The following is a 21,311-nucleotide window of genomic DNA, read 5'->3' on the forward strand; positions in this document are numbered from 1 at the left end:
TCTATACACTTGGATAGCAAGTGAATCTTTTATAACAAAAAGGTATGAGAGATCTTTCAAATACCATCAAAAGAGGAGAAAATGTCATAGTATAAAAGGATGTGCACAGAAGTTTAGGGGATAGTACTCTAACTGATGTATAGTGGGACACCTCTGCTCTGCTAGAAAATCTAAAGAAAAATCTAAATTCTTATTCAAGGCTTTGGACTCCAATGCTTTCCTTAAACTTGACATTATCAGAAACCTTGCTAAAAAAAAAGCCAATACCTGCAATGGCAAATGCCACTGAGGGGTTACTAGAGATGCAGTCAATAGCACTGGGGGCCCATGCCCATTGTTTTGGGAAAATAATAAGAAAGGGACTTCTAGCCACACAATTGTAAGGAAATACCCACACATTTTTTTGGGGGGAAAAACATGAGATCACTAATTTTTAATCAGTTGTTATGGACTAGGATAATAAATTCTCTGCTTAGTGAGTCAAATTAGATTTTTTCCACTAGGCTGAGTCCCAAAAATAAAGAAAAAAAGTTTTATTAAAGAGTAAAACTGAAATTTAACTTTGGCAATCTTCATGTGACGTTAAGTTGGAAATGCTGTCTTTAGGGACTGTATTATGCAATATTATAATTGCCTGAGCAGACAATAGAGTCAGCTCTACGTTATAATTACCAAAGAGATAAGACTGTGCCCACAATTATAGGGAATTTGGAAGGGACACAGTGTACGGCTAAAGAAGGCTTCTGGGTATATTGTGTGTGTGTTGTTGGGGAAAAAGGCAGTGTGTGTGAGTGTGTGTGTGTGTATTGACATGGATAGTCATTAAGAGCTCTTCTATCCTAATAAGAACAAAAAGAGGATCTATAAAGTTTTCTTACTCCAGCTCCCAGGATCACCTGTTGATGCTGATAGGGTATGGCACCGCACAGCTGGACTTCTATTTTCAGAATGCTTACCCTATGGTGACAGTGGCAGCAACAATACCAGCTTGGTGGACTGACCAGACTTTGTCAAAGTAGGAACTGTAACTGCCACATTTGGATTAGGTGTCCATGGGGTATCCAGAAAGGAAACCAAAAAAAGAAGGGACATCTTATGATTCATTAATTGGAGTTTCAAAGTGATATCAACATGAAAATTTACAGACATAACTTTATTTTGTATCTCAAGACAATAAAGACTAGTACTGTCTCTTGAGCCTCATTTGTAGGCATATATATGTATGTAAATATATGTATATTTCCTTAAATGTATATTGCAGGAATTATCTCAGGCAGTTTAGTGAGAAAACCTGAAAATTTGAAAGAGACCTGTTGTTTCCCCTTATCTTCACAGTCAGAATTTTGCCAGTTTTCAGAGCGCCCTCTTTCCCACCTCCCGCTTTCTCCTCAGCTCATGCCAGTCTGAGTTCCACTATGACCACATCACTGAGTGCTGACTCCTACTCGATGAATTAAATGGGCTTCTTTCAGTCTTTATGCCACTTGTGGCAGGGGCCTACATTAGCCTACATTGTATAATCTTTTTCTTGATCTCCATAATTTTACATTCTCCTGGCTTTCTTCCCTTCTCCCTGGCCTCTCCATTTATTATTTTCTCCTCTGCCTATTCGTCAAATTCTGTGGTTATCTCCCCTCTCTTCATCTCACAGTTTTAATCACCATGTTCATGAAGCTGATTGCTAAATCTTTATCAGAGAGCTTCATATCTGTCTATCTCTGACTAGTTACATTTTTTATTGAGGTGCTTCGCAGACACCCTGGAGTCACCATTTCCCAAAATGTATTAATTGCTATACCATGGCCAAAACATGTTCATTCTCTTACGTTTCATGTCTCTGAATGTAAAGACCATTTGTTTAGTTGCCTGAATCATGAAGTGTGGGTATTATCCTTGGTTTCTCTCATTCCATGCCATCTATGATGGGTAATTTTGAGTGTCAACTTGACTGGATTGGAGGATGCAAACTATTTTTCCTGGGTGTGTCTGTGAGGGTGTTGCCAAAGGAGATTAACATTTGAGTCAGTGGGCTGGGAGAGGCAGACCCACCCTCTATTTGGGTGGGCACCATCTAATCAGCTGCCAGCACGGCTAGGATAAAAGCAGGCAGAGGAATGTGGAAGGACTAGACCAGTTGAGTCTTCTGGCCTTCATCTTTCTCCTGTGCTAGAGGCTTCCTGCCCTCAAACATCGGACTCCAAGTCCTTCAGTTTTGGACTCTTGGACTTAAACCAGTGGTTTGCCAGCGGCCCTCAGACCGTCGACCACAGATGATGGCTGCACTGTCAGCTTCCCTACATTTGAGGTTTTGGGACTCTGACTGGCTTTCTTGTTCCTCAGCTTCCAGAGAGCCTATTGTGGGACTTCACCTTGTGATAGTATGAGTCAATACTTCTTAATGAACTCTCCTTCATATATACATCTATCCTATATATCTGTCCCTCTAGAGAACCCCAATATACCGTCTAATAAAACTCCAAGTCATGGTGACTTTACCTCCTCAGAGTCTATAAAATCTATCCTCTTTACTACTTTGTCTCTGCTACCCCCTGGCCCTCTCCTTGACTCCTTCAGTAACCTCTAAAGAAACATTTCTGCCATAATCTTGCCTTTAATAGTTCTCCACTCTTTAGTCAGAATGATCTAACTGCAAACTTGATTATATAATTCCCATGGTTAAACATTTTAGTAACTTTCTGTTGCACTTAGGTTAAGGCTTGGGCCCCTTAACATGGTCTTTAAGTTTTTGCGTGTTCGTTCTTTCAGCAAACGTTGCTGAATGCTACCATGAACCAGATACTCTTCTGGGCAATGAGGACCATGTGCTGGTTCTTCTGTACCTCTCATGGCACCACATCTACCCTACCATTGTCTGTTAGTGACATGAAACTTCTAGTCTTTTATGCACTCTCTCCTGGATCCAACTCTTCAAATATTTATCTGACACTGGTTTATTGAGCACATAAAATGTGCAAAGCACTAACAGCACCACCTGCTGTCTTCCAAGCACACACATATAATCGTATATCCTCTTTGACTAAACAATTCTGACGCATCTTTCAGGTCTGAACTCATCCTTCAGGTCTCATCTTTTCAGAAAAACTTTCTTGCCAATTCTCTTTCCCTGGCCCAGTTGGGTTTAGTGACTGTTATCTTTGGTGTCCCATAATATCATGTATTTTTTTCCTTGGGAGCACTTATTGCATGATAATGCACTTGTTTGCTTCCTCTACTAGACTCTATAAAGTCAGGAATGCAGGGCTGAGTCTATCTTCTTCACTGTTGAAGCTCCAGCATATCCACAGTGCTCAGAACACTGCACCATGGAGTTAGGCTTTTAGACTTGTAATCTAAACCTTTATTTGTGAGAGCATGGTAAGGCCTAAAAAATATTTCTAACCAATCAAAAATTTGTGCAATATTCTTTATGCTGATAGACAAATTTGCTGTCATAGTTTTCAAGAATGATCATTTAAGTGCCAGACCATCTCCAAAAGTATTCATTCCTAATTAAATTTTTCTATCTCAAATAACCACCTTGGAGTATGCATTATGATTGTAGTACTTTAAATAATAATGAACCATCCCCTAATTTGTAAATAGAGTTAACTTATATTCACCCTTACCATATTAATAATACTATATATTTTAAAGTAAATTGCTACTCAGATAATACAACACACCAGAATTCATACAATCCACAGAAAAAGGCTGCTTTGGGAATAATTAGAAGGAACCGCTAGTAAAACTATTATATACACCTGAATCTGATGTGTCAGAGCTTTGAGGTGAGGGGAGGCTGTGGGGCCTGCAGACAGGATGATTTAGAGCTTGCAGGAAGGCTGTATGGTTCTGGAGCCTACCAGCAGCAGAGACACACTTGGCTTCTACTTTGTACAGTGACTCCTTAAATGAATTGGAAGTCCTATTGCAGAGAACTATCATTCCAGTTGGATGATGATGACATTACCCCATTAATATAAGGTTGCCCCAGCACCAAGCAGAAGAAACACTATGCTCAGTGGTCAAACTTCCTGCTCAGTTTGTCTCTAGCCTGGCAACACAGAACTAGAGTAAATATAAAACTTCCCCCATTTTCCTTGATCAACTCCTCTAAGATTTGGTATTTGCAATATCTATCAGAACCCATCACTAGGCTTTAGAACTTTGAATATGGGCAAAACTCTCTCATTTTTCACTTCAAAGTTTAACACATGGAAAAAACAATGGGAATGCGAGAATACTCAAAATAAGATAAGCATTGTGAAGAAAGAGATCCAATGTCCGTCTGTGAAACAAAATCATTACAAGACATAGGAAATGTTACAAAACACCTCATATGTTTTTTTGTTTTTTTTTGGAGACGGAGTCTAGCTCTGTCGCCCAGGCTGGAGTGCAGTGGCCAGGTCTCGGCTCACTGCAAGCTCCGCCTCCCGGGTTTACGCCATTCTCCTGCCTCAGCCTCCCGAGTAGCTGGGACTACAGGCGCCCGCCATCTCGCCCGGCTAGTTTTTTGTATTTTTTTTTTTAGTAGAGACGGGGTTTCACCGTGTAGCTCAGGATGGTCTCGATCTCCTGACCTCGTGATCCACCCGTCTCGGCCTCCCAAAGTGCTGGGATTACAGGCTTGAGCCACCGCGCCCGGCCAACACCTCATATGTTTTTATTAAGATTTTAGAGAACACTAGTTCTATGAAAGACATATGACTTAATATAATGAAATGGACTGACAAACACTTTGAGGTTTAATTGCTGGCTTAAAAAAAAACAATGAAGTGAAGGGCTCTGAATAGCTGATTGGATACAATAGAAAGAAAATAGGTAAATCAGAAGATATGAAATATTAATTTGGAATTTAGAGAAAAAGTGAAAAAGAAATACAAGTAGAGGATAAAGAAAGAGAGATATTTATATTAGATCTAACAGATCCTTATACATGCTGTGGCTTGCAAAAGAGAAAGCATGAAAATATAACATGTAAGAACAGCAATAATCAAAGTAATTGTGAAAGAAAATATAAGTGAAAAAGCTGAAAATTAGGCAAAATCAATGAAAGGAAATCTAAACCTAGACATTGGTGATTTCTTTAAAAAAGAAATATTCTGGAAGCTTCTGAGTAGAAAAATCTGTGAAGAAATAAAATATTAAGTGTCTTTAAAATATTTGTTGAAATATTCTAAATACTAGATGATCATAGATAAACATCTAGGGTTTTGATAGTGAAATGTTGTGACTCAGAAACCAATAATAAGAGTAAAGTACAATCCAGATTCAACTTAAAATTGCTCAGGGATGTGGCTGTTAGAATTTGTGATTTATAGCCCAACTTCCACTCCCTCTAACGCAAAGTTTTTAGAGCCCTGTGGTCTAATGGGATGCCTGGTAAGAGGAAAGGGTCTATCCTCTCTAGTCTAGACATTTGACTTTCTTCAGAAGAATTCCACAGAAAAATGACACCAGAATATAATAATCTATCATTATATTCTGGTTATTCAACCTAAATAGCATCATTTTTATTTATTCATTTAGTTTTTTGAGAGAGTCTCACTCTGTCATCCAAGCTGGAGTGCGGTGGCACAATCTTGGCTCACTGCAACCTCTGTGTCCCAGGTTCAAGTGATTCTCGTGCCTCAGTCGTCTGAGTAGCTGGGATTACAGGCATGCACTACCATATCCAGCTAATTTTTGTATTTTCAGTAGAGGCAGGGTTTTACCATGTTGGCCAGGCTGGTCTCAAACTCCTGACCTTGGGTGATCTGCCCAATTTGGCCTCCCAAAGTGCTGGGATTACAGGCGTGAGTCACCATGCACCGCCAAAATAGCATCTTTTAAAGAGTTTATTTCACAGTTCTCTGTCTCAGTTCCTTATCTCTTGTAAGCAAGTGCTTGAAAGCAGAAACACACTCTCACACCCCATTGGAGAGAGGTTGCAAATTGGTGGCCCATAGATTGCACTCAGTATGCAGCTGTATTTAGTTTGACCTGTTCAGTGTTTTAAAAAATTTGGATTAACATATTGAAGTTTAGATTTCAACAAATATCCCATTACTTAGGAGATCTCACACTATGGAGAACACATTTGCATAGGCCAGTGGTCAGCTGGAGCAGGAGTCAGGCCTCATCGACTCTGTCTCCAGTCTCACCACCCCTGTGGAAGGAATCCAGTTGCCAGCCATTGTCATGCATGCAAAGCTGTTTTTTCCTTGGAGTAGAGTGAGAATGGTTTACAGTCATACATCTATTGAAAGAGGGAAAACAAAAGATGGAATGAAGAGACCACAGGCTTCCAGAACAATAAAAAACATGGATATACACATATATACATAGAATATACACACACACACACATACACATACACACAGAGAGAGAAAGAGAGGGAGGGAGGGAGGGAGAGAGAGAGAAAAAGAGAGAGAAAGAAAGTTTAAGAGATTTTCGTATTTGCGGACCCTGGAGGCTACATGGCATACCTGGAGGTCAGGAAGCACAGGCAGGGAAAGAAAGAAAGGGACCTTGGGCCGACACTTGACTGGGGTCAAGACATCATCTAAACAGATTTTCCACATGGAGTTTTAATTGGTGCATTTAAAGCAAGCAGGCGTAAGTTCCAGGGGCACACAGAGGTGGTCACTGCACCGTGTCTGCACAGTCCATGTTAGGTGTGCGGGTCAGGGCGGCCGTAGAGCAGGTTGCATCCAGCTGACCTGTAATGAGCTGGTCACCAGGAGGCAGTTGTACATGGCAGCTATCTGGATGGGCCACACAGGACAACCTGGAGGTGTAGAATTGGAAACAGTATCAAGGGTGACTGAGCCCTGAGGGAACATATTTCTTTGTGAAAATTAGACAATATTCTATGCCAAGTGTGACTTTGCCAAAAAATACAACTACAGATACCATTGTGAAACAAATTAAAGAACCACAGTTATCTAGAAGACATGCATGATTGAAACTTAATTAACTAAAAGAACTAGAATTTCCACAGGATGAATTTCTGAATGCAAATAAAATAAGTGATGCTATTGTGAAAAACTGGCTGTAAATCTTTTATAGATGATGAGTTTTTCAAAGAGTGAAACTATGGAGTGAGTGAGAAATACTGTTTGCTGAGAATAGTGACCATACCTGAAGACTTATTGGAGAAAAATAATGTTCTGTGGTGTTTTATATTACAGCTGATGAAAACGAAGATATAAATAATAATTCTAAGCAGCTAGTGATATTTACTACTGGTACTGATGAAAAATTTTATGCAACCGATGAATTCATTAAAAGGGTACCCATGATACATAAAATATCAAGGAATGACATTTTTGTGTGCCAAGAAAATCCTTGATATTCTGCTGTAGAGAAGTCAAATTAGTAAGCATGACTCTACAGAAATTCTGTGATGACACATCTAAAAGACAGACTTATTCGTCAATTTAAAACCACTGTGGCAACATTTTGCAATGGCAAGGAACTGAAGTCTGTTTATAGCATCATTCATCAGGAAACATGTTGTACTAATGTATTTATAGATGTGGTAGTTAACGTAGTATACCAGACATGCTTGAATGTCTAGGACCGTAAAATATTCAGTGCTTTGTGTAATGAACTGGATTCATAACACGATAATCTGTTGTATTCCACATGTGTACTAAAAAACATAAATGAACAAAAGAAATATAGGTACACAGAGATTTAAAAGAGTACTACATTGCATTGACTCTGCACATTATTATTATTTGTTTTTTATTATACTTCAAGTTCTAGGGTACGTGTGCACAATGTGCAGGTTTGTTACATATGTATACATGTGCCATGTTGCACATTATTTTTAATACCATCTCTGAATTTGGGATATATCTTAGTCAATGATAAGAAGGCACTGTGAAGTATTTTAATAGGCAGATTTTAATTTTTCTTTCTTAGTGATACATAAAATTACGGTGCATCCTGTGATTGACATTATCTGAGATTCTGTGAATCTCAGGCAGTATTTAAGTGAATAGCACCATTAAATAAATAAATAAATCTTTATTTAAATTTAATCATAAACCTGTCACGTTAAATATACCTTGCAAACAAAGTGGATCAGGAAGAATAAAACAATGTAAGAGGCTCTAACAATAACTCATTCTTTAGATTTTCTCTGACAGTTCATCTGTTTTTTTTTTTTTTTGATACTGAAATTTAATCTTCTATTTAGATTTCCCATTGAGTCTGAGACAGGCCATTCTAAGAATGATGCTTTTTTTTCCTGGTCCACAAATAACTTATGTGTTTATCCCTTCTCTACGTGTCTGCTAACGGACTTAATTGTTCCATTTATGTGATTTTGTACCACTCAGCGCGGCATACATCTTTTGGTTGCAAGGGCTAGAAATTCAATTCAAACAGATTTAGGCAAAAGTGGTATGTATTGGTTCATGGAATATGATAAAGGGTTATACAATGAAACCAAAACAGGGCAGGGATATAGCTGGACCTCTGGAACATCAGGAACTGAATAAAAGCAGGTTTTAGCCATATTCACTTCTTGTCTCTGTTCATTTCTGTGTGTAATAGGTTAAATGGTAGAGAATATTGATATGAGAAGCTGCTGGATTTCACGTCTTACCGATGTTTTCTTTGAACAAGTTAGAAAATTCCCAAAAATAGACTTTGATGGGCTAGCAATGGATCCATCAAATATGGTAAAGGGCAGGATCATGGAGAACTCTCGGCGGCAGCACGACGAGAAGCAGTTGCCTCTAGGTAGAGGTGGTTGTTCCCTGAAGAAAGGAGAGACTTAAAAGGCAAAAAAAAAAAAAAAAAAAAAAGCCTTTTCCAACCATCCCCACTACCTCTTGGCCACTTGCTCCTCCCAGAATTTTACAGCCTCTAACCTTCCCAACGTTTTCCTTCTACCTTTATAGCCCAGATCAAATCTTCTGTTTTTCAGGGCAGCCTCTCTTTTGATCACTACAAGTCTATTTCTAGTTCCAACCTCTAATCTGAGTTTCATTTCTTCATTTTCAAAGGTCTGCTGGTGTTTTCTAAGTAGAAAACATGATGTCTACCCAGTTGTAATACATTCCAAGTTTTACTATTTCTTCCAAATTCAAACCAACTTCCTCTCTCAACTTCTTCAATTTTTCTTACATGATTGCATCATATTAGAACCCCACAATGAAATCCTCCCTGGTTCTTCCTTCCCTAACCACATCAAGACACTAGCTGATGATGTTTTTCCAAAGGGCTCTCAATCTATTCCTTTTTCATCACTCCTACTACCTCCATCCCAGACCAAATTTCCTTTTATTGTAACTGAAGTATACATGATTCAAATCCTCTGCCTCCTCCTCTTGAAATAAATCCTGCACATAAAATAACTACTGTGATTGTGTCACTTCCTTACTTAATATTCTGTTATAACCACTAACACGAAAAAGCCCCAACTCTTGAGTTTAGCTCCATAATCTGACCTCTACCTGCTATAGAGAACTTGCTATGCTCATTCCCACCTCTAAACCTTTGTCTATGACATTCGCTTGCTTTCCGATCCAAAGCCTGGTTACACAGTTTGTTTATGCCAGTAATTTTGATACCTAATTAGATACAAACTCTTATTGCTATTTAAATGTTTCCTATATGTTTGCGTGTAACCCTCAACTAAATTGAAGGTTCTATGTTAAACAGACCACATTTTATTACTCTGCATCACCCTTCGAGCCTAAATGCACAGTACTAGAAATGGCTAGTATGTGGGCAAATGTAAACAACTATATTTTCTCTTCTGTTAGTTTCTTGAAAATATAGCTGACAATTTCAAGAAAAAAATCCAATGTGGAATTTTAAAAAGTTGAATTCATAGAAGTACTGTATGACATAGTGACTATAGTTAATAACCATGTATTTTATTATTGAAAATTGCTAAGAGAGTAGGTTTTAAGTATTTTCATCACAAAAATATGGTATGTATGTGAGGTAATGCATATGTTAACTAACTTGATTTAGGCATTCCACAACATGTGGCATTTTGATGGGTATTGCATTGAATTTGTAGATTGCTTTGGCAGGATGGTCATTTTCACAATATTGATTCTACCCACCCATGAGCATGAGATATGTTTCCATTTGTTTGTGTCATCTATGATTTCTTTCAGCCGTGTTTTGTAGTTTTCCTTGTAGAGGTCTTTCACATCCTTGGTTAGGTATATAGGTATATTCCTAAGTTGTTGTGTTTTTTTTTTTGGTAGCTATTGTGAAAAGGGTTGAGTTCATGATTTGGTTCTGAGTTTGGTCACTGTTAGCATATGGCAGAACTACTGATTTGTGTACAATAATTTTGCATCCTGAAACTTTTCTGAATTCATTTACCAGTTGTAGGAGCTTTCTGGGTAAGTCTTTAGGGTTTTCTAGGTTATACGATCATATCATCAGCAAACAGTGACAGTTTGACTTCCTCTTTGCCGATTTGGATGCCCCTTATTTTTTTCTCTTTGATTGCTCTGGCTTGAACTTCCAGTACCATGTTGAATAGAAGTGGTGAAATTGGGCATCCTTGACTTGTTACAGTTCTCAGGGGAAATCCTTTCAACTTTTCCCTGTTTAGTATAATGTTGGCTGTGGGTTTGTCATAGATGGCTTTTATTACCTTAAGGTAGCCCCTTCTATGCTGATTTTGCTGATGGTTTTAATCATTATAATTTTGATTTGCATTTTCCCAGTGATTAATGATGTTGACCATCTTTTCATGTGTTTATTGGCCATTTGTGTATCTTCTTTGGAGAAATGTCTATTCAAGTCGTTTGCCCCCCTACCCCCTTTTTTTTGGAATGAAGCAACAAAAGCAAAGATGTATTGAAAATGAAAGTATACTCCACAGTGCGGGAGCAGGCCCAAGCAGCGGGCTCCAGGGCCCAATACAGAATCTTCTCAGAGATTTGTGTTTCTGCTAGAGATTTGTGTTTCCACCTTCAGAGTGGCGAGTTAACCTAGGCCCTGGGAGGGTCCACAGATGATATCTGGGAGCCAGGGACTGAAGTAAAAAACCTTAGATATTTACCTGGTGTCCCATTCTACTGAAGCTAAGCTGGCACTTGAACCACAAGACAAAATTCTTCCCATTCTTCTCTGCCCTTTCCCCAGGCAGAGGAGCCTATCTTTGTGGCCACCACCATCACGGTTCCACAGGGAGCTCTGCCAGGCCTCCACTGATGTTCACTTAAAGATTAAGAGCTCTTCGGTCAGCTTGCGATGAATGCTGCCAGGCCTAGAGCTCATTCTTCAAGGTAGTGGATTTCCCTCCAGCCCAGGATAGGCTCAGAAATACTGACCAAGAGCTTAGACCTGGATTCAGGGACCCCAAGATCCTGCTTGGTGCTCTGACCTACTGTGGCTAAATTGGGACCTAAGGTGGAAGACAGAGCCCCATTTTCTTTTCCTCTTGCTTTTCTCAAACAGAAGGGAGTCTTTCACCATAACCACCACAGCTGGAGATGTGCTGGATCACACCCAAAGCCAACATGTCTCAGAGCCCAAACTGCAGCATATTACGTGGATATCACTGTCGGTTATTCAGGGCCCAGGGTCTCTTTAGTCTGTAGGTGATGCATCCTGCCAGGTCTCCACTTTGACAGGGCAGCACTGAGTTCAATGTAAAGTCTCTCAATCACTGCACTCTCCCTATTCCAAAGAAATTGATTTCTCCACATTGTGTGGCTGCTTCCGGGGTGCGTGGGCAGGGTGGCACAAACACTCTCTTAGCCACTCTGACATAGGTCACTTGCCCCCCCAGGTTGACTGGCTTTGAGCCTAGGCTAGCACTAAGATTTGACTAGGAATTGCAATCCTTGTGGCCCAATCTGCCCCTCAAGTTTACTTAGAGCCCTAGAGCACTCCATCTTGCAGTGGTAAGGTTGGCCAGAACTTAAGTTCTGGCCTCTGGGATAGGCTTTCTGGCTAGGGCCAATTCAAATGCTCCCTCCATGGACAGATGTCAGCTGACTTTTACTTGGTTCTGCTTTCTGCTGTGACAGGGCAGCACTGAGTTCAATGCAAAGCCTCACACCTGCTGTGCCCTCCCTCAAGCAGACAAATTCTCCATGCCATGTGGCTGTTGCCAAGGGATGGGTAGGGGTATAGGCTTATATTCAGCCACCTTGCTCCATCCCTTCCTCTTTCCTTTTCTAAGCTAAATAATTCTTTAAATAAATTAGTCTTTTTTTTTTTTTTTTTTAACGGAGTCTCACTCTGTCACCCAGGCTGGAGTTCAGTGGTGCCATCTTGGCTCACTGCAGTCTCTGCATCCCAGGTTCAAGCAATTCTCCTGCCTCAGCCTCCCTAATAGCTGGGATTACAGGCGCATGACACAATGCCTGGCTAATTTTTGTATTTTTAGTAGAGACGAGGTTTCACCATGTTGGCCAGGCTGGTCTCCAACTCCTGACCTCAAGTGATCCGCCTGCCTCAGCCTCCCAAAGTGTTAGGATTACAGGCTCTTAAAAATGAGCCACCGTGCCCAGCCTAAATTAGTCTTTTAAATTATTTACAAAACAAAACATGGAGTTACAAACCAAAGTTACAATAAAACTAGCTTTTAGACTCATAATTTTTTAAGTGTATTAGTCTCTTTAATTATGTAGAGAACAAAAAGTGAAGTTACAAACTGTTGTTACTAACTTACGCTAGCTTTTATGAACCACCCATGTAGCTTTATTAAGGTCCTTTTTTTTTTTTTTTTCATACAGCTTTGAATTCCTATCTTGTGTTGTTTTGTTTCACTTTGCAGGGCTCCCTTAAGCACTTCTTGCAGAGCAGATACCTTGCTGGTAATGAACTCTATCAGATTTTCTTTGTCTGAAAATGTCTTAATTTGTTCCTCACATTTGAAGGATAGTTTATTGAATACAGGATGACTGACAGTGTTGTTTTTAGCACTTTGAATATATTGGTCCGGTGCCTTTCTCTTAACAGACAAATTTGAAAAATAAAGAGAGATTTGAAAGTAATAGGATAGAAAAGTTAACCAAGTGATATAGTTTGGATGCTGTTCTCTCTAAATCTCATGTTGAAAGGTAATCCTTAATGTTGGAGGTGGGGCCTGGTGGATTGTGTTTAAACTATGAGGGCAGATTTCTTGTGGCTTTGTGCTTTCCTTACTATAGTGAATGAGTTCTCATGAGATCTGGATGTTTAAAAGTGTAGCGCATCTCCCTTCCCCTCTCTCTCTTGCTCCGGCTCTTGCCATGTGAGATGCCTGCTCCCCCTTCAGTTTCCATCATGACTGTAAACTTCCTGAGGCCTCACCAGAAACAGATGCTGTTGCTGTGCTTTCTGTACAGCTTGCAGAACCATGAACCAATTAAACCTCTTTTCTTATAAATTACCCAGCCTCAGATATTTGTTTACAGCAATGCAAGAATGACCTAACACACCAAGAAAACAAAAAGCATGTGAAAGCTAGAGTGACTATTTTAATATCAAAGTGAACTTCAAGGCAAGTATTATAAGAAATGAAGTATTATGAAAGATAAAGGTAATTGTAAATTATTTTATAATTCTAAAATTATAAAAGGGTAAATTCATCAAATACACATAGCAATTATAAAAATGTAAGAATTTAATATCAGAGCTTCAAAACGGATGAAGCAAACACTGACAGGACTACAGAGAGAAGTAGACAAATCCATAATTGTGGTGAAAGATTTTTACACTTCTCTCTCATTATTTGAGATTAAAATGAGACAAAAAGTCAGTAAGAATGTAGAAGATCTAAATAACACTATCAAGCACCTTGACCTAACTGATAGTTATGGGGCACTACATTCAACAACAGCATATCTTTTTCAATATACATGAATTATTCACAAAGATAGACAATATGCTGGGCCATAAAGTAAGTCTCGATAAATTTCAAAAGATTGAAATATTACAGAATATGTTTTCTGATGGCAATGGAATTAAATTAGAAATTAGAACCAGTAAGGTATCTAGCGGTCCCAAATTCTTAGAAATTAAACAATGCAATTCTATATAAAACATTGGTTAAACCACAAATGTAAAGTATAATTAGATAAAAGTTCAAACTGAACTTAAAAATGAAAATGCAACATATCAAAATTTGTGTGATGCAGCAAAGAAGTGTTGAGCAGGAAACTTAAAGCTTAAATGTTTATATTAGAACAAAAAAAGTTAAATTATTGATCAAATTCTCTGCCTTAAGATGCTAAAACAGGAAGAGAAATTAAACCAAAGAAATAATAAATAATAGAACATAAATAGGAAGAAATAAAAGAAGTAGAGAAAATCAGATGAAACCAAATGATGATTGCTTGTAAACATCAACAAGTTGATGAATCACTGGCTAGAACAATAAATAAAAAGAGACAACAAAGTAATCAAAACTGAGAATGAGGGAATAGAAAACTGTCTACTACAAACATTCTGATCAAATTTATGGCAAAAAGTTAAAAACTTAGATAAAATGGACAAACTCCTTAAAAAATGAAACCAAAATAGACACAAGAAGAAACAGAAAATCTTAATGGTACTATATCTATTAAAAAGGTTGTAATTACTTTGAAAAAAGCAAACCTTCCTGAATAAAAAACTTCAGGTCCAAATGGTTTCTCTGGTGAATCATATCAAATATTTAGAGAAGAAATAATACCAATCTTACACAAAGTTTTAAGAAAATAAAGATGGAGGAAATGTTTTCTAACTTGTTTCATTAGGCCAGAATAACCTTGTCACCAAATCTTGACAAAGATATGTAATTAAAAAAAGAAAAAAGAAAAATAGAGGTTGGTATTCCACATAAACATATATACAAAGATCCTTAACAATATATTAGCAAATAAAGTAGAGCAACATATAAAGAGAATAATACACTATGACTAAGTGAGGCTTATACCAGGAATGCAGAGTTTATTTAACATTCAAAGATTAATCAGTGTAATTCACCGTGTTAACAAAATGGAGAAGAAAAACTGTAGAATCATCTCAATAAATACAAAAAAATTTAAAATAAAATTCAAGACTCATTAATGGTAAAAACTGTTAGCAAAGTAGGAATACAAATGGGCTTTTTGCATCTGACAAAGGGAATCTAAAAATGACCTACAGTTAACTTTATACCCAATGATGAAATAGTGAATATTTTCTTCCTAAAAACAGGAACAAGGCCAGAATGTGTATTCACATTAAATCTAATTAGCACAACACTGGAGATCCCAGCCAGTGAAATAAATTTTTAAAAAATAAAGGGCATATGTATGGAGAAAGAAGAAATAAAATTGTCTTTATTTGCTGATGACATGATTAAGTATAAAATTTCAAAGAATCTTCAAACAGCTACTAGAACCAATATATTAATTTGGTATAGTTGTCAGATAATGGTTAACATACAAAAATCAATTGTATTTTTACATGCTGGTAGCAAATAAAAATGTAAACAACTCTATATACAATAACATTATTAAATATTAAATACTTAAGAATAATTTTACCAAAAGACCTTTACACTAAAAATTACAAAACATCATTGAGATAAATTAAAGACAAAAAATAAAGAGATATGTTTATAGATTTTCATACAGAATATTTTTGAATATTTAAAAACTTACTAGTAATCTACCACAATCCAAAAGTGAGGTATTGGTTAAAGACTGGACAAATAGATCACTGGAACACAACATAGAAACCAGAAAAGATTCATGCATATATAGTTGTATGATTTTCAACAAGAGTTCAAGTCAATTAGAAAATAAAACTCTTCAACGAATGATACTGGCATACTTAGATAGACATATAAAAACAGTAAAGTTCAGGCCTACTTAATACTACACAAAAAACTTAATTCAAGATCAATTATAGTCCCAAACAAGTAAAAACTATGAAAATTCTAGAGAAAATCATAGAGACTGTTTTTGCATGTCAGAGGCAGGCAGATATTCTTTCTAGCAGACATAAAAAGCACAAGCATTGTAGAAAAAAATGACATTAGATTTTATTAAAGTCATCATTTGTGCTTATCAGCACACTATTAAAAAATAAAAAGGAAAACCACAGTCTGGGCCAAAATACTCACAATGCATATATCAGACAAAGGACTTGTATCTGTATATGTTATATATATGTATATTTTTCGTATATATATATGTATGTATATATACACACACACAAATCAACAAACTTCTACAAATCAATAAGATAACTTAATATAAAACAGTTGTGTATACATAGTTGTATAATACATATATGTATATTATCAGACATATACAAATGCTACAAATCAATAAACTCTTATAAATCAATAATAAAAGGATAACTCAATATTAAAATGGGTAGTTACTTTATAATAGAAAAAATACAAATAGCCAAGAAGCACACAAAATTGTTCTGCATATCATGAGTTAGAAGACAAATGCAATGGAAACCACAATGAGATACCATTTCATCCCCACTAGAATGGCCAAAATTAAAAAGACTGACAACACCAAATGTTGTTGAGAATGTGGAACAGCTCTCCTACCTTATTGAGGGGAGCATAAAATGTTAGGATCACTTTGGAAAACTCTTTAACAGTTTTTATAAAGTTAAATGAATATAAATGTTTTAACATAGTAATTTCACTCCTAGGTATTTCCTTCAGAAATGAACCTATGCCTACAAAGAAATGGATTCAAGAATGTGTATAGAAACTTTATTCATAGTAGCCCCACACTGTAGGCAATGCAAAATGTTCAGAAATAGTGAGTAAGTAAGCAATCAGTGACTCGTATAATATTATGGGTGAATCTCAGAAATACAATGTTAAAAATAAAGCCATACAAATAAACATATAAAAAGATGCTCCATCTCTACACTGACAGGGCATCTAGAAGAGTGGATCTCAACATTGGCTGCACCCTGAAATCACCTGAGGAGCATTAAAGAAAAAGAAGCCTCATTTTGTCTCAAGATATTTGATTTTATTGGTCGTATTTGGCCTGGACATTGAGATTTTTAAAAAGCCCCTTAGATAATTTCAATGTGCAGCCAAGAGCAAGGACCGACGTCTTTGAGGGAATCCTGGGACAACTTCAGTGTCCACCAAGGAGAGGAAGCCAGATGAAGTTGCAAATTTTGTAGCCACTGGAGGCTAATTTTTGGAGGAAAACTGAGGTGAAGATTTGGATCTATTAAGACCAAGTGCCTGAGAGGAGGAAACAGTTCTCTGGCCCCACAGCTGGCAGAACTAAGAGCCTTGCTGGTGAGCTGCTACAACTGTGAAGCCTGTGAACTGTGAAGCCTACCAAGATTTAAATGTCTGGTATACCTTGTTTTCTCCTGAGTCTTTCAGTACTTGATTTGAGGAAAGCCTTCCTGGCTGGGTTCCTGTGCAGGAATACAGAGAATGCCAAATCTCTACAAATATACCTTTCAGCTAGGCGATTTGGATAGGGACCCCAATTAGAGAGACAAATACTTGGTACCAGGCAAAGCACCATCTTCAAAGGCAAATTGGGCATAGCCAGAAAGTCCACACAAGGCACCTACTGGCATCCAGGTCACCTACTAAACAAATATCTGCTTCTCTTCCATCATTATAAAGTATGTCAAAGTGCATTTCTGAATCAGTGTATTTTCAGGCAAAATACACTATTCTCTTGTGCCTCTTGTTTTTTTTTTTTTCTCTTGTGCCTCTTGAAGTTGAAGTTACGTGGTACCTCTTGAAGCTGAAATTATGACATAACTATCTTTCCAAGTTTGTCTTTGTTTCCATGAAAATTGTGGAGTTTGAAGAGGATTATACACTTATTGTAGTAGTGAATATTTCCAAATATGACGCTAGCACCAGTTCTGAGAAAGAGGTTTAGCAGTCATGTTAAAAGTCAAACATATAATCTTGGGATATAGATATTTCAGAAGAGGTGATTTCTCATGGTTTGATTCATACCAATAATAAGCTATAGTATATAAAGGATTTACACCAAATATCTCACCTAATTATTTTGTTCATTTTATCAAAACAAACCTAGGGTACCAACAACATTATTCTTGCCTAGGCCATGTATAGTGCACAATTATTTTATTCATCTATAAGTTAGTTCATTGATACAAAGTGGAGAGACTTTCAATTGTGTTTTACAGAAGAAATCGGAAGGCTTTGTGAGGAATCAGAGTTGTATTCATGAGGAATCAGAGGCATATTCATGAAGACTCATGGGCGTATTAAGGAAGAGTTCATTTTATGTCCATTCTCAGCACAGTGTCTTGGAATCTGCCATGTGGTCGGCTCTTACCTTCAGGCTGCTCTGAGCCCAGAGCAGAATGGTTGTCACAGCTCTCCTCAACTTGGCATTGCCTGAGATCAGGATGGCTGCATGCCCAGAGGGACAAGCTGCCATTATCCCAACACAAACCATCACCCCTATTTTGTCATGCCACAGAATAAGTAGGGGCACTGAGATGAAGGCAGCACAGGATGATATCACAAAGAAGCAGAAAAATGAGATAAGAGACTTGAGGGCTTTAATGTGGGCCTCCAGGCTGGGGTCACGAGAGTCTCTGGTATAGACCGTCATTGTCCTCATGTGCCTTCCAAGGGAGACAGTCAGCATCCCAGAAGAAACTAGAAACAATAGGAAAGGAGGGACAGACCACAGATAGCAGAAGAGAAAGGAATAAAATAAGTTGAGATCTTTAATCTGCCAGTTGAGCCTTGTATTGTTATTCATGAATAGCACAGTTGTGACTGTGAAGGGAAGTCTGCTAAAAAAGCACCAAACACAGAGGACAGTGCAGATGCAGGAGCAAAGAAAAATACCCAGGAGCATCTGGGAGATCTTCCTGGAGACCCAGCTTGCCAAGCAGATCAGGAAGGTGTGAGAGAAACGGATGAGCTTGGAGCAGTAGAGTAGGCTGAGGCAGGCGGCAAGCCAGAGGTTGGCTTGGTTTGCAATCATCCATAGCATGAGGATGGCTTGGTAGCTGTGGTTCAGTGGTTCACTCAACTTCTGGAAGTGGGTAAGCTGGATAGCACTCAGGAAGAGCAGTCCATGCAGGAAAAGCCGGCTGATGCTGAGACACAGAAGCACACAATCACTGTTGCTCAGTGGCTGCCTCTTCACTACGTCCCAAAAATTCACCAAGGAAATGAAGCCATTGGTCAGAAACCCCACTGCAAACTCCAGGACTGAAATGAACAGAAATGTGCTCCTGACTTCATAGGACACAGTGCAGATGTGAGTTAGAGTCACCATGATGTCACTTCTCTAATTGGCTATTCTACTGCTCTTCTCTAGTTGGCTAATCTAAAGACCTAGTTGCCACCCAGTGGAGAAAGGTAAATGTACGTTCCAAGCCAGGACCTTTCCTTCACAAAGCATCCAGTTCTTTGCCTAGATCTATCCCAAAGCAAGAGCATAAAAAGTTCTGGCAGGAAACTTAGAGGGATGTTGTTTCTCTAGAATATCTCTTGGATACATGTAAGAGCTTATGATACGGTGGAAGGCTGATGGTTCTACCTCTTGGGTGATGCAAGATTAATAAATCCAGGTGTTCCTGTACAACCGCCTCCCCAGAAGGCCACAGCACAGCATCAGGGATGCAAACAAAACAGAGCCTCAATTTCCCAAATCCAGTTTTGCATGCCCATCTGGACCTGTGAGGGTAGAGAAGAGAACAGGATTTGCTTATGGTTTGAGAAAACCCGCAGCAGGCAAAGCAGATATTCTTGGTGATCTAAGGTTCGAAATAGAGTCTCTTTTCATTTGCATTCCTTCTCTCACCTGTGAAGTAATGACTTATCACAGACTGTGTTTTTAATATAGACAAACGCATGGTTCCTTTCCATGTGTCAGTGTATGACTGCAGTTTTATTTGCTGTTGCCAAAGGTTTCACGCAATCATCATTATTACACCAGGCACTGTGCTTGGCAAGGAGAATATTAACATGAACAAGACTAGCACTGTGTCATGAAGGGAGAGGAAAGGGGGCATAACTGGTTCAGATTATTATTATTTTTATTTTTTTAATTAGTATACTTTAAGTTCTGGGGTACATGTGCAGAACATGCAGGTTTGTTGCATAGGCATCCATCAACCCGTTATTTACATTAGGTATTTCTCCTAATGCTGTCCTTCCTCTTGCCCCCCAACCCCTGACAGGCCCTGGTGTGTGATGTTCCCCTCTCTGTGTCCATGTGTTCTCATTGTTCAACTGCTACTTACAAGTGAGAACATGTGGCGTTTGGTTTTCTGTTTTTGTTTTTGTTTGCTGAGAATGATGGTTTCCAGCTTCACCCATGTCCCTGCAAAGGACATGAACTCATCCTTTTTTATGGCTGCATAGTATTCCATGGTGTATATATGCCACGTTTTCTTTATCCAGTCTGTCATTGATGCGTATTTGGGTTGCTTCCAAGTCTTAGCTATTGTGAACAGTGCTGGCTTGAATTATTACAGGAGTCTTTTAACTGTTCTTTCTGCTTCCCAACTCTCTTACTCTATTTTCCACAAAGCAACAGTAGCAATCTTGACAAGATATAACTTAGAGCCTGTCATTCCCCTGTTTAAACCTTTCAGGGCCTTTAAACTCCCTCACTATTGTTAAAAGAAAAACCTTATCCAAATTAAGTTTAACAGAGTTTAGTTGAGCAAAGAACAAGTGATGAATTGGGCAGCCTTCAGAGCCAGAGTAGGCACAGAGACTCCAGCGCAGCCACGTGGTGGAAGATTCAGGGACAGAAAAAGGAAAGTGATGTACAGAAAACAGAAGTAAGGTACAGAAACAGCAGGATTGCTTACAGCTTGGCATCAGCCATATTTGAACACAGTTTGAATAGTTGGCCACCACTGAATAGCAGGTCAAAATTTGGTGACTGGCACAAGAGTAGGCTATGGTCTGTTTACAACTCCGTTTATGTTACAGTTCACAATGTACAGAGAAACATTTAGGCTGAACTTAAAATATGTAGTAAGGTAGCTTTAGGCTAAGCTAGATTTAACACTCTAAAAAAACTAAGTTCCTACAGTGGCCTACAGGTCCCACATAATCAGAGCCTCTGTTCCTGCTCAGATGTCATCTTCATCTCTGTTTCCATACCAGCCTCATGGACCTTGTTCCTGTTCTGTGAATTCACCAAGCACCCTCCTACCACGGAACCATTGAACTTGCACTTTCCATTCCCTGAATTATTTTTCTTCTGTCCTCCCATGTCCCACTTTATTTTTAAAAGATCTCCTCTCAAAAGTCATCTTATTAGAGAGACTGTCCCTATAAATTGTATCCCTTGCCCTATATTAGGTGCATACTATAATACTTAACCTGTTTTGTATTTCTGCATATATTCAGTTATTTA

General features: G+C 38.3%; 1 protein-coding gene across 1 annotated transcript; it reads right to left on the reverse strand.

Moving 5' to 3' along the window:
• Window positions 1–18,158: 18,158 nt before the first annotated feature.
• LOC105511203 (taste receptor type 2 member 38) lies at window positions 18,159–19,289 on the reverse strand. Its single transcript, XM_011941321.1, has one exon. It carries the CDS (start codon window positions 19,209–19,211, stop codon window positions 18,210–18,212), a length of 1,002 nt encoding a protein of 333 aa, XP_011796711.1. The 5' UTR covers window positions 19,212–19,289; the 3' UTR covers window positions 18,159–18,209.
• Window positions 19,290–21,311: the final 2,022 nt, after the last annotated feature.

This window comes from Colobus angolensis, unplaced genomic scaffold, assembly GCF_000951035.1.
Source record: "Colobus angolensis palliatus isolate OR3802 unplaced genomic scaffold, Cang.pa_1.0 Scaffold2, whole genome shotgun sequence".
Classification (NCBI taxonomy): Eukaryota; Metazoa; Chordata; class Mammalia; order Primates; family Cercopithecidae; genus Colobus; species Colobus angolensis.